This window comes from Polypterus senegalus, chromosome 17, assembly GCF_016835505.1.
Source record: "Polypterus senegalus isolate Bchr_013 chromosome 17, ASM1683550v1, whole genome shotgun sequence".
Taxonomy (NCBI): domain Eukaryota; kingdom Metazoa; phylum Chordata; class Cladistia; order Polypteriformes; family Polypteridae; genus Polypterus; species Polypterus senegalus.
The window spans coordinates 74,898,860-74,912,849 of NC_053170.1; the positions used below are offsets into that span (position 1 = coordinate 74,898,860).

General features: G+C 37.4%; 2 protein-coding genes across 3 annotated transcripts in view; one reads left to right on the plus strand and one right to left on the minus strand.

The window, feature by feature from the left end:
* LOC120518119 (hippocalcin-like protein 1) overlaps positions 1-2,953 on the plus strand; it is a 39,950-nt gene extending 36,997 nt beyond the window's left edge. For both annotated transcript variants that reach the window (XM_039740723.1, XM_039740724.1), the window contains exon 5: positions 1,090-2,953. In XM_039740723.1, the coding sequence (XP_039596657.1) occupies positions 1,090-1,187 (98 nt within the window). In that variant the 3' untranslated portion in view covers positions 1,188-2,953. The remainder of the gene's footprint in view (positions 1-1,089) is intronic.
* A 556-nt stretch (positions 2,954-3,509) lies between these two features.
* Positions 3,510-13,990, minus strand: part of LOC120518118 (keratinocyte-associated protein 3-like) — a 58,596-nt gene continuing 48,115 nt past the window's right edge. The window contains exon 6 of the mRNA XM_039740722.1: positions 3,510-3,944. Coding sequence (XP_039596656.1) covers positions 3,843-3,944 — 102 coding nt within the window. The 3' untranslated portion in view covers positions 3,510-3,842. The remainder of the gene's footprint in view (positions 3,945-13,990) is intronic.

The window sequence follows — 13,990 nt, forward strand, 5'->3', positions numbered from 1 at the left end:
GGGAAAATTCCAGGGGTGCCGATAATTTCACCCATGACTCTATTTGCATGCTTTGCACAAAAATTAGGCCAAGTGAACAATGAGGTCTAGCAAGTTAATTTTCATTTTGGGTTGAATACTTTAATTTTGAAGATCCCATTTTTGATTACACTGTAAAAAGTGTCACTGAAAATTACCCACACAGAGCAGCAGGTTATAAGCATTAAAGGAATATTCAGCTAAAGAGAGAGAGGGGTTCGGAGCACACGCTGATACAGCACATTGCTGCACCCACTACATGACAAACCAACTCAGGATCCTAGATTAGGACCCGAGTGCAGCCATGCAATGGGTGACTCCTCAGCACCACACTAATTTAAGATGGTGTTTAACATTGTCAGCTCGAGTGCCAATTCTGCCACCAACTCCCAGCTTTTTTTACCTGCATGTTGGAGGGCCTGTGTGTAGTGCTTAAGCAGTGGAGCTTTGGAACAGAACACCTGCCTCTCCCTCTCGGTTCAAAAGCTCAAATTTACTTGAGTAAACTTCTCTTTCATGCAATATTTAGAGTTTCCAGAAGTATTTAACAATATTTGACCAAAAATTCTTGTACTTTTGATGTAAACATATACTGTAATTGGATTCAGTGACACTAAAACCTCATATTAGAATGCTTAATCATGTTTTTATACAAAAGATGTTTTTAATCATTACTGTGTTGGTGGTAGAATCATTTTTTCTTATGCATTACTAAGTATTCCTTTAATTGTAAAACTAGTCTTACTTGCATCATAAAACTCCCCTAAATTACAACATGGTGTTCATTTATTTAGTTTACAAGTTCATCAAAGATTCAATATTTGAAGTATAAAAAAAAGAAGCTATTTCCCTCTTAGTGAATGTGTCCCAAATAATAAGCGTTAGTAAATAACTAGGAAATATTTTGATTAGTCCAGTTTTGCCCAGTTGAAATGTAATTAAAAAGTTATACTAAAAAATCCCCAAGTCTAGTTTCTGTCGGAGACAAACTTTATTCTGGTACAGGGACTTGGTTTCCTTGTGTTTTTCATTGCTTTTTTCTTTTCTTTTCCCGCCCCTTCCACTATTCAGGAAAGCTGTCTCTGGAAGAATTCATCAAAGGTGCCAAAAGTGATCCCTCCATCGTACGGCTTCTGCAATGTGACCCCAGCAGTGCATCCCAGTTTTGAACTACCAAAAACTCTGACTGTCAAAATACCAGATGCATGAATGTGTTGTTTTTTTTGTCTAATTTAAAAAAAAAAAAAATCCAGAAACTAGGAAATGGCCGTCACTTCCTGCAGCTCACTTCAGAACAAGCCATGCAAAGCAGGACTATGAAAATATTGCCATGAATCCTGAGAAACTGGTAAAGCAGGAATTAGGGTTGTTTTTGTTTTGTTTTTTTTTTAATTTTTAAAAATGAGAACTGTTTGGCAAAAGAATTTTCATTCAGAACAGATTACTCTTCCTGAAGGGAACAAAACAAAAGTTTTTTATTTTATGTTCCTTTATTAGTTGTTAGTTATATCTTTTACCATGAGTTATTGTTAAAAAGAATGCTGAAGAGATTTGTTTTATTATTTTCAAAGTGCAGTTCAAGGCTTGTGCAGATTGATCATTATGGCGTCAAGAGAACAGACACTTATTTTTTAAGATCGCTAATATGCAAGAGTAGGGTGTGGGTGGCTTAATGTGGAGGAGTTTAAAAAATAATTCTTGGTAAGTGTTTTATGTCAGTCATTTTACACACAAGCTTTCACTCAGTGTTTTATAAGGTCTTTCACTGCACAATTTGAGGGGTGGGAAGTATACCATATACTGTATTGTTTTTGTTGAACATCCATACAAGACAACTTCCTAATTCAGTGTCTTGTTTCCAAACATCTCCACTTTGGCAAATGCATTTCTGCTTCCTGAATTCCATCATAGGGGTTTTTCTTAGCATGTTTATTAAGAAACCAAAAGTAAACATTTAACAACAGTGAACATAACATGTGAAAGTAAGCCCAGTTCAAGAAGTGTTTATACTCCATCCCTTAACACAAGATGATCAAAGCTCTTGTGCAGAGTGTTTAAAACCTGATGCTGCTAGAATTAAAACACAGAGTAATCCTGGGCTTTTTGTGTTCATTCCCATTTAAACTCTTGTGTATAAATCTTTACATTTTTACTTTGTACTTGCTCTTTAAATGCAACACCTCTGAATACTAAGCATTAGTGGATAGAACATGTTTTTCATTATGGTGGAAGTATAAAGAATTAAGTCTGGCGATAACAAACATTGATTGGTACAAATTTGTAAACCAGGAAAATATTACTGGGCCTTTCACATTTAAATCCTTTTCATTTAGAGCTTTTGGACTGCATCTTAATCTAGAGATGGCATTGTACAAACACCACTAAATACCAGAAGTAGAGGTCACCCCGTTACCTAGAGGAAAGTGACAAACTGGATACCCCCGTCTGAACAGAATCCCACCCCCACACTTTATTACTTTGCTTGATGTGTCTTGGTTAGATTTTCAAATTCATAACCGTTAGTTGGCATGTTTCAGGAAGAATAGCCAGACATTTGTAACATATTAATACAGTTCTAAAGCAGTTTATTTTGAATAAACATCGGATAACTTGAGACACCCAAGCTTGAAGTGTGAAAACTTTAAAGCGCCTAAAAATAAATTACACAGTAATTAATAAAAACCCACACACAGTATTTATGGACTGGGTTATAACAGTGCATACAAAAGTGATTAAGAGGACTCTGAACATACAAGGAGGTTGAAATGCTATGTGAATATCTACACATGTGCGTGAATCCCCAAAGTTGACTATGTAATTATATATTTTCTGTGTTTTGCATGGGAAAGTTTTTTTTTCCAGTGAACACAGCATGTTCTGTGTTGTACTGCATGTAAAGAGCTAGATGTCAAAGTAAAAAGAGGTTATTTGTTCAGTTGTGTTGCTGTGTTTTGATAAAACTGACTGCACGCTCTCTTTATGCCATTTGTCTCACAATCACCTCTCCTAAACACCACTAAGGCCCTTTAAAAATCTGCACCATCAAACACCTTCATGCTAAAGTTGTGCAGTCTAAGCTCATCCTTGCCATTGTGCAGAATCCCCTACTGTGTCAACTTCTTTACAATGGTGTCATTTCTAAGACAGAGATACAATTGTCTCAACAGTGTTTGACTTAAACGAGGCATGCAGTATGGACTGTGCCCTTGGTCTCCTTTTGTTAAAGTGTTATTACCACCAAAAACAGCACAGATGTATTCAAATACTGCTTATAAAATTATTAAAGGCAGTGCCACTGTGGAGTGTATACAATATGTACAGCCCTTTGTTCAACATTTTCATTGTATTCTGTTAAGTTAGATGAGCTGTTTTTCTACAAGAAAATCACTTACAGTAGTACTAAAGTATGGGGAAATAAGTACTCAAGTGATCACATATCTGCAGAACATACATAGTATTTTTTGAAGAAAGAAATCAAGACAAGACCAAGATAAAAATTATACAGTATATCTTTATTAAAAAAATTAGAGAGGGAGACAAGTAAGTCATCCTGTACATATGGCTTATCTTCATGCAAGTGTCTTTTCAAAAGCACTCCTCAGATAAAACAAAAAACACAAACTTAGACTTGCACCATCAACTTTGAGTTATTTGCATTTACAGCATACAAAGCTGACTCATGCTCAGAGTCACTTGACGGTGGGTAATTAAAATTTAAAGCGCTACAAAAATACATACTAAGCACTAACTATAAAGGAAGGGAAAAAAAATCCTGTTACTGCCCAGAATGGTAGAAAAAGATTTGAGGCCACCAATGAAACTTGTTAAACAACTGGGGTGTCATTCAGAGTCAGAAGACCACGATGTTCTCCAGGCTCTCTTGGAGTTATTTCCTTGGGTGTCTGCTCTGAGAAACGTACCTTGCCCTAAAATACAAGAGGAAAAAAATAAATAAAAATCGGCATGATATCATTAAGTTGGGTCTTTGCAAGCCTTTTTAAACAGGCACGCCATAATGGAGAATTTGAAAGCCAAATGGTATTAAAATTCCTTTACTGACTCAAAGTTTCGATTTCCATCAAGGGTTTTGAAGTAACACCCCTGAAATTTTGTGAAACAGGTAAGTCACCCACAGTAAACTTTTCTTTCACTAACAGTACATAGACACGAAAGAGAAGGTCTTCATTGACAAGGCAATGTCTACATCACAGAGAGGTATGCTATGGTAGCACTTCAGGATCTCACAAATGACTGCCATTTGATAGAACCAAAGCAATTTTAGTTATTCTGAATATATTTCAGAACGGTGATGAAGTGGTGCCTATAAAAGTCAGTCACCATTACCTATTTCACCAATAACTTGTCAGCTTTCAAAAACTATGGCATTCAAACAGCAACAAGTATTTTGGGTGGCCAAATTTAGGTAGCTGATCAGTACATTTTGCAGTCATATGTACACACTTAAAATCAGCCACTCACCCCACTCAGTTTTTCTACAAGTTTAATACCGAGTGCTCGCTTCAAGCTTTTTCAGTCTGCAAGGCTTAAATTCATTCATTCATTACAAATGAGAGAATACTCATACAGTGCTAATTTGTGTAGGGACCAAGTGTGCGACATCCAAGGTTACAGTAAATCCTGGCTTGTACCTGACCGTGCCAGAACAGCCTTTGGCTCCCAGTACCAAAGGAAAAAAAAAAAAAAGTGTAAAAATTAGAAAAATAGGTCTTAAAAATTATAAAATAAAAAAAAAAAAGCAAAACAAAAAACTTTGCTTAAACCATAACAAAAAGACCAGAATAAAAAAGGTACAAAGACTCTGAAACATAGCTCTGTATTGTTGGATGCATAAAAGACCACAGTACACCAGTGTTTACCTCCTAAGTGACTTTCAAGGGGTTTGGTTTTTTTTTTTGCTTAGCCACTATGCAAATTTGGGATGTCTTCATTTTATTATTCGTTACTTTGATCCAGTTGCCTGTGCAGCAGCTATCAGACGGTAAAGCATTAGCAAACAAAAATTGGCTGCCAAATTGAATTTATGGAATTTACACATGCCAGGTGCTGCAGGCCCATTTCCATCTGACAGCTAGGTATCGGCCCGGCAGTGCTCAGTTTGTGTCTGCCGCCACTGCCAATTGGAGTTGGACATGTGCAACTTGAAATTTCCAGGTTTCTGATAGGGCTTAAGGTCTCCTATTGCCAACATTAAAAAGGACACACATTCTTTCCCCATGCTGTGCAGTACAAGAAAGGGAAGCAGCACAAACTGGCCACCATCATTTTCTACCTTAAAAAGGTAGTGACTGTAAATTAGATAAGGGAAACAGAAGGCAGGATATCAATATTAGGAATGCATTGAGCACATGGTATTACATCAAAAATGAAGATCAAAAAGCCACTTGGCTTCATTTACCCACTGTTGAGAAAGACCACCTCAAAAGCACTAAATTTGAAAAAGTCACCAAGGAAATTAACAAGCCAGCAATATGATGCCCTTCCTGGTGCAAAAATAGCAGGGATTTTAGAAATTCATGATGTCCCAGGCTGCAAGCATGTTACACTGAATGGATCAATGAGAGCCTACCTGCTGAGAAGAGTGAATATGCTGAAGAACTCCACTCGTGAAGCTCCCAGAAAGTGCAGGTCATAAGCTCGCCCTGACTAATTCACTGCCCTTTGTACACACCACCCATCATTGCTACCAACTGAATTATTCAGCAAGGCCATCAGATCGGCCCTCCCTCTATTGCTCATGGCTTCCAGTGAAGCACCAAGATGACGACCAAACTAGAGTATAGACAATGCAAAAGTCTTAGCAAGACTCTGTAGGTAAACATGTGGAAGGACGATTACCGAACTTTGAGAGCCAAGCTGGCCTAACCTAAATCCCTCACCAGTCCTTGAACAACAGGAAGGGCTGCTCTGGCTTACAGAATACCAAGGTCAGGCTCAGAGTGGTTTTGCAGACTGGCGTTCCCCCAGCCCCACCACTAATGCCCTTTTAATGCCATATACTTACTATACCCTTTGAGATAAAGTCACACCACACTAATGACTCCACCTTACCAGACTCTGCTAACCTTCCAAAACTCCTAATGCCCCCAGCCAGACCAGGGTTACAAACCCTGAAAATGCAACAGACTGCAGCCCAGTACTTTCAAGCTGCCTCCTTACTTCGAGGTCTGCCAATGATGGTCTCACCTTTGCAAACACTATACTCTCTCACGTCCAAAGTGAACTTCCCGAGCATTCACATACATGTCATTATTACTGGCAGCAACAGATGTCCATATTCCCCTTTTTCTGTATCACAGTGCTCTTCATCAGCAGTGTAATTTAACGAAAGCTCCTAGCCATTTAGTAAGCTCTATTCAAATATGGGGGTAACAGCTGCGGGCTGCTGCTGCTGCTCCTCCTCCTCCAGTCAATAGGAACTATTCAGGGTAAAAAAAACTCGCTTTGACCAGGATGTGATTGGGTCTGGCTACTCTGTCACCAAACAGCTGTTCACTCATAAGGACATACAGTAAGAGAAGGACATTATTGTATAAGGTTGTGTGAAGTTGGTAAAGGAATACAGATAGTTATTTATAGACTAAAATGTAACTACATCCTCAAAGGGGGCACCACTATGTAACAACTCCCTCAGAAAAAACACACTAAAATGAAATGGCACACTGCCCAGTGCCAAAAGGAATCACACTGTCGAAGTCCAGACAACTACACTACCAAACTTTGTTCACCCCACGGTCCTCATTAACAAGACATCTAACAACAGAATGAAAGTAAAAATTGAGAATAAAGATTACTGAACAAAGCATAGATATACATTAAGTGTATAAAAAAAACTATATTCATCAACAGGCTATAAATAACCATAAGCAATACACAAAACAAAACCTCACCAGCCATACACATATAAACATGAACAAAACACAAAAGAAAGTTGACAATGGCTGTGGAAAGAGAAGCAGTTCAGTTCTTCTGCAATTAGTGAACGAAGTGTAGATGACTGGATCATAATGACAGCACTGGTTGGTCCATAACTGAAGTGGTTGTAACTGGATGAAAAGTGAAAGACAGCCAGCCAGCCAGCATGATCTCCGAGAAAAAGAAAACCATAATTATCTTACCATGCGTTTCTTGAAAATAATAGTTCATGTAAGAGCCAGTCTTAGAAAGTTAAAGCTTCGAGTTAAACTCATATTAGTGTTTGCGTAATTTGAATAGAATATACAGTCATATGAAAAAGTTTGGGAACCCCTTTCAGCCTGCATAATAATTTACTCTACTTTTAACAAAAAGATAACAGTGGTATGTCTTTCATTTCCTAGGAACATCTGAGTATTGGGGTGTTTACTGAACAAAGATTTTTAGTGAAGCAGCATTTAGTTGTATGAAATTAAATCAAATGTGAAAAACTGGCTGTGCAAAAATTTGGGTCCCCTTGTAATTTTGCTGATTTAAATGCATGTAACTGCTCAATACTGATTACTTGCAACATCAAATTGTTTGGATTAGCTCGTTAAGCCTTGAACTTCATAGACTGGTGTGTCCAATCATGAGAAAACATATTTAAGGTGGTCAATTGCAAGTTTTGCTTCCCTTTGACTCTCCTCTGAAGAGTGACAGCATGGGATCCTCAAATCAACTCTCAAAAGATCTGAAAACAAAGATTGTTCAGTATCATGGTTTAGGGGAAAACTACAAAAAGCTATTTCAGAGGTTTAAACTGTAAGACATGTAATCAGGAATTGGAAGGCCACAGGCACAGTTGCTACTAAACCCAGTTCTGGCAGGCCAAGAAAAATACAGGAGCAGTATATGCACAGGATTATGAGAATGGTTACAGACAACGCACAGATCACCTCCAAAGACCTGCAAAAACATCTTGCTGCAGATGGTGTATCTGTACATCGTTCTACAATTCTGTGCAATTTGCACAAAGAAAATCTGTATGGCAGGGTGATGAGAAAGAAGCCCATTCAGCACTCACACCACAAACAGGGTCACTTGTTATATGCAAATGCCCATTTAGAAAGCCAGATTCATTTTGGAACAAAGTGCTTTGGACTGATTAGGCAAAAATGTAGTTATTTTCCAAGAACACCTGCTACCTACTGTCAAATTTGGTGGAGGTTCCATCATGCTGTCTTGAGGGTCGGTTGAATTCAACCCAATATCAACAAATTCTTCAGGATGATGTTCAAGCATCAGTCACAAAGTTAAAGTAACGCAGGGGTTGGGTATTCCAACAAGACAATGACCTAAAACACAGTTCGAGACCTACAAAGGAATTTATGCAAAGTGAGAAGTACAATGTTCTGGAATGGCCATCAGTCCCCTGACTTGAATATCATCGAAAAATCTATGGGATGATTTGAAGCAGACTGTCCATACTCGGCAGCCATCAATGATTCAACTGAACTGGAGAGATTTTGTATGGAAGAATGGTTAAAAATCCCTCCATCCAGAATCCAGACACTCATCAAAGGCTATAGGAGGCGTCTAGAGGCTGTTATATTTGCAAAAGGCGGCTCAACTAAGCATTGAAGTAATGTCTCTTTTGGGGTGCCCAAATTTATGCACCTGTCTAATTTTGTTATGATGCATATTGCATATTTTCTGTTAATCCAGTAAACTTAATGTCACTGCTGAAATACTACTGTTTCCATAAGGCACGTCATATTAAAAGGAAGTTGCTACTTTGAAAGCTCAGTCAATGAATGATAAACAAAAATCCAAAGAATTAAGAGGGAATCCTAAACCTTTTCATATGACTAATTTTCTTTCATAGTCCTAGACAATGGTATAGTCTTTTCCCCCTCTAAGTTAGTAGGAGATTCTTGTTATAACCGAGATACATGGTGTTAATTGTGTCAGTTATTTAAAATAGGTCCCAGTTCCCAAGGACTTTAAGACCCATTTTCAACTTAAAAATGGTCTAGGCATACAGTTTTCTGACTGTTTTGAAGTGGTTCATAAATGTTTTGAAGTGATTTGTAATGATTTGAAATGTAAGAAGATTTAAGCTTTAAACAGAACTTTTTTTTTTGCTATTTCAATTTTCGTCTTTGTGTGTGAACAGTTTTACTTTGAATTTTGACTAAAACTTTTAAAAACGAAGATTTTGTCTGTGGAATCATTTCAGCACGTCAGGCTTTTGTTGAATCCCATTTTTATGCTAGAGTTGCTGAACTTTGGTAAATTTGGAAGAAACGCAGCTACATTTTGTGTTGCAAACATACCAAACGCTCAAATCAAAACATGAATAAATGGAGATGAACTGTAATACCTGGTCTGCTCATGGTTGATGGCTCGTTACTTTCAGAGGTACTGTATAAGCTGGAGGAATGTTGTGCTTGTAGTCAGGAAAAAAATGAAGGGTGCCATGCGTTGCTTTCTTTATGTGAATACATTACTTTAAGCACCAAAGACTGGATACGATGTTTTTAATAAATATACTTTGACAATGTGACATATTTCTCCATGTTTTTAGCTAAAGCCAGATCTTCACGTCATTATAAACAAGTGAAATAGTTTCTTGAATTTACATTTAAAAAAAATAAATAAATTCTTTGAAAAGATAGTAATGCAGTTTGGCACTATGCTTTTAAAGGATTATTAGGTTTGCTATCTTCAATAAACCTCACTAATAATATTGGTGTTAACCATGTTTAAAACTTTAACAAAATCCAATGTCTACTTCATACAACCTCAAAAGTTTAATCAAAGTCCTCCATGCAGAGAGTTTTGAGCAGCTGTATTTTTATTTTATCATAGTCTGGCTTGAACCTTACTTTCTTTATACTATGCGGAAATGTGTTAGATTTTATTTTTGCATAATTTACTCAGACATGTGATATTAACAGCAAAACTAAGACAGTAAGTAGTGCAATTGACAACACAGAATGGCTCAGAAGAGTGAATTTCTTTTGTTATTTCAGAGGTTGCAAAAAGCAGTTTCTACCACAGTGCTCTGTTGCCACCTGGGCATGAGTTTTTGTTATGGGATAGAAGGCTGCTTGCTGCCAGTGCTGATCAACATATTTGCAAAGCAAAAAGATGCAAAGGAATTAAAAGGTGGCCCGGCACTCTGACTTTTTTTGTAGGCTTCAGGGATTCTAGTGTTAAATGGCTTGTGGAAGGTACAGCAAGTGCAGTCCAATTTGATTTTCTTTTTTTTTATTAAATAAATTAAAAATAAATAAAATGATTTAAACCAAACTGAACTCCTTTATAGCTGCAACAAAAATATGCACTGTAATCATACTACTTAATTTTTCTTTTTGCCTCTTTGTTTTAGGAATTGTGTCAACCCAGCACCCTCCAAAAGACAAGTGTTGGTTGTGGTAGCGAAACATGCTTACCCGACACTGAAAATGCTCTTTAAAAATGGCAATTTAAATCCGTTGCTATAATACAAAAAAAATAAATAAATAACTATAGATATGTTATTTCCCCATTATGCTACGTGAGAAAGGAAATTAGATTTTTTTTTTTGCTACGATGAACGATTTTATATTAAAAAAGCAAATCTCAGGATCAAGGATGAAATGGAATAGGATCAGAAGTGAAAGATACTTTTAGGGCACAGGACAGGCGTTCAAAATCTGTTAATACACTCTTAAAGCAAACTACCACACTGCTCTGCTTCTTGGTTGTCATTTATAAAATTTACTCTTATGTAATAAAGGTTTCTTTGGGTGTTCATAAAACATCAGTTTATTCATTGTTCATCTCTGTGCAGTGTGGGAATATTGACAAGATATCAAATTTATGGAATATCAAGAGAAATGTCTCCGTTATGCCACTTCAGACCACTCCCAAGTGACACTGTTAGTCAGTCACATTGCAGAGATGATCAAACATTTTATTGATGCTTTATAAATGTTACGAAGACCCAAGAAGTGTTTAAGGTTTGATTAAATAGTAGTAAATGAGTAATAGATGCATTTTTGCAGTACCTAAACAGTTACCAAATTTTAGAATAATTGGAAAATTATGATAACGGATCATGGATGTGTGCAAAACACATGCAAAAAGAGGACATAGTGCAGCAGTGTGTCTGGAGTAACAATGCCTAAATTAATGTGAGGATTTAAACAAAAAACACATCCTTTTACAATTGAATAGGTAAACCAGCAGGGTAGAGAAAATGTATTTGCAAGGGTTGAAACCATTTTGTCTTGGATGTGTGTGTGCATGCAAGGTTTGCCTGCTCAATTATAAAATTTATCAAAATCACTTTACAGTTAAATAAAATTACCCATGATGACCACATATTGCCCTTAAAGATCAGACACTACAAATGAGATTGTTCATGTATAACAATTCCCACACCTCTAGTTTTCTTTGTAAAGCTGGAATGGAATATTTGACCTGTCAATAAGTGGGTTTTCTGTAAAACTACAATTTTAGCGTTTAGATCCATTAGGTGAGAGAACATTTTCTCTTTAATTTGTGATTGAGACCTTTCACATTCCAGCTCACAAAGTTAAAGGTTTGGTCATGGAGACATTACTTCTGAACTTTTGTTGACATTTTGTAATCTTAAAATTTAAGTACACAAGACCGCTTTGACCTTAATTTCCAATTTTTCCAGGAGTTATTGCCACAAAACCTATCGTTACATTGGCACTAACATTTATGACTAAAAAGATAGATTAGAAATAGCTTGCTCTCTCTCTCTCTCCCCTGCTAGGTTATAATTGGTTCATAAGACTCCTTTTAGTGTCAATGTAGAGAATTTTAAGAGTCAAGCGGAAGATTGCTTGTGTTAGGCACAGATTTCAACTTGTAGGCTTTCACGGCTAAAAGTGTGAATTGATGTGCAAATACGAATACAGAGCCTACTTGGCATTATATTGTGTAATTCTGTTCTACAGTATTATTAAAATGAAAGTTTTGAATTTGAAACTATGATGGAAGCCACCACCCCAGTTATTCTTTGTGCCATGCACCGATCTGTGTAAACTGGAGGCAATTACACTCCCAAATTTTAAGATATGCGCTTGTATTTGTTTAAAATAATTAGGACTTTTTAAAGTACTGCTTATAAATTTGGATGGCAAATGTGTAGGATAGTATCCCTCAAATTAAAACAGCCCTTAACAGAGTGGGTGCTTTGAGCAGGCTGGATTAAGCCGAGGAGGGGAGGATGTCCAGTTCGGGGTACCTTAGATTTGCACCTCTGCTTTTTGCAGACATGGTCCTGCTTACTTCATTGGGCTATGAACTCTGGCACATGCTGCAATTCAGTTGTAACAGAGTGCTAAGTGGCAGAGATGAGGATCAGTACCTCTCTGAATGGCAGGAGACTTACTGCCTCAAGTGGAAGAGTTTAAGTATCTCAGGGTCTTGCTCACAAGTCAGGGAAAAGGGATTACAAGATCGACAAACAGATTGGGGCAGTAAGTGCAGTTGGTATACCGATCTGTAGCGATAAGAAAGTAGCTAAGCCAGAAGGAAAAGCTCTTGATTTACCAGTTGATGTACATCCCTACCTTCAGCCAAGAGCATGAGCTTTGGGTAAAAATCAAAAGATTGGGTTCTTAGGTACAAAGAGCTTAAATTAGCTTTTTTTGCAGGATGGCTTGGCTCTCCCTTTGAGATAAACTTAGAAGTTGCAGACATCTGGGAGAGGCTAGGAATGGAACTGCTGACCCTCTGCATTGAGAGCAGCCACTTGAGAGAGTTTGAGCTTCTGATACAAATGCCTCCCAGAATCCTCCCTGTGGAGGTTTTACAGGTACAACCAGCTGGGGGATGATCCAGGGCTCGCCATGAGATTACATCTCCCAGATGGCCTGGGAACACCTTGGAATCCCACAGGATGAGTCAGCATGAGTTGGCAAGTGTGGCTGGGAAAAGGGACATATGTGCCTCACTGCCAAGACCGTTGCCCTCACAACCCAGTCTAGGATAAAGCAATGTAGAATGAACTTTCAATTTAAACAAAAAGAATAGGTGACATGACTGGAGAGTTTTAAATTATGAAGGGAATCAATACAGTACATTCAGACTATCTAGGCCTTTTTCCCCCCAAACTGAAAAGGGCTGCTGTTCCTCATTGGATAGATGATGTTCCACTTTATTAACAAACCAGTCCAACCTAAACATTACAAAAATGTTCTTTCCCCCACCCCAACACTAAACTACAAAGTAATAAATGTAGAAAGTATAAAAGATACAAACAATAATGAATATTAATATGAACAAAACAGCACATGTGCAAGTGATGCAATCGTTCCTTTGGATTCTGCAGAATCACTTTGTATCACTGACCGTTTCAATTTCACTGCCTAAAGACAGATACAACTCATCACCACTGCTGATGAGGGGGTATTTATGAGATGCCACTATAGGACTAGTAGAAACCGTGTACATACAAAAACACACACCATGTCATAATCACGAAGATCACACATTAGAAGTAACTGCATCACAGTGAATTCCTTTAATCTTTGCATAGATCAGATAAAGTTGATAGCACTAGTATTGTATGATTGCACACAAACTAGAAATTCTAGGTGCAAAATGGCATTGGGTTCAAGGTTTTTGCTTAGACACATAGGTATTTGACATAGAAAGCCAAGTTTGCACAAATATTCCAAGTTGAGAGCAAACAGATTTCCACTGCTGCCTTACTTCAAGAGAGCAGTACTCCCTTCAAAATGAACACTGTCTTTTTCCAAGTCTATGCTGTTCTGTAATGCTAACAAGGTGCATATCAGAAGATTAGATGTTGCTTCTTTTTTCTCACGTTAAGGTAATCAATTGAATTTGAAGGAATAGGCATTACAAAGTAGTATAGTCCAGTTTGAAACCAAGGCACAAATAAATTCTCCATTCTATACTTAACCGTTTTCTTGTTTTTACATGTTATAAAGATCATGAAAAACACACACATCTGTCCATATCAAACCCAAATCTGATGAACCCAGATAAAGAACTAAGAGAGAAGACG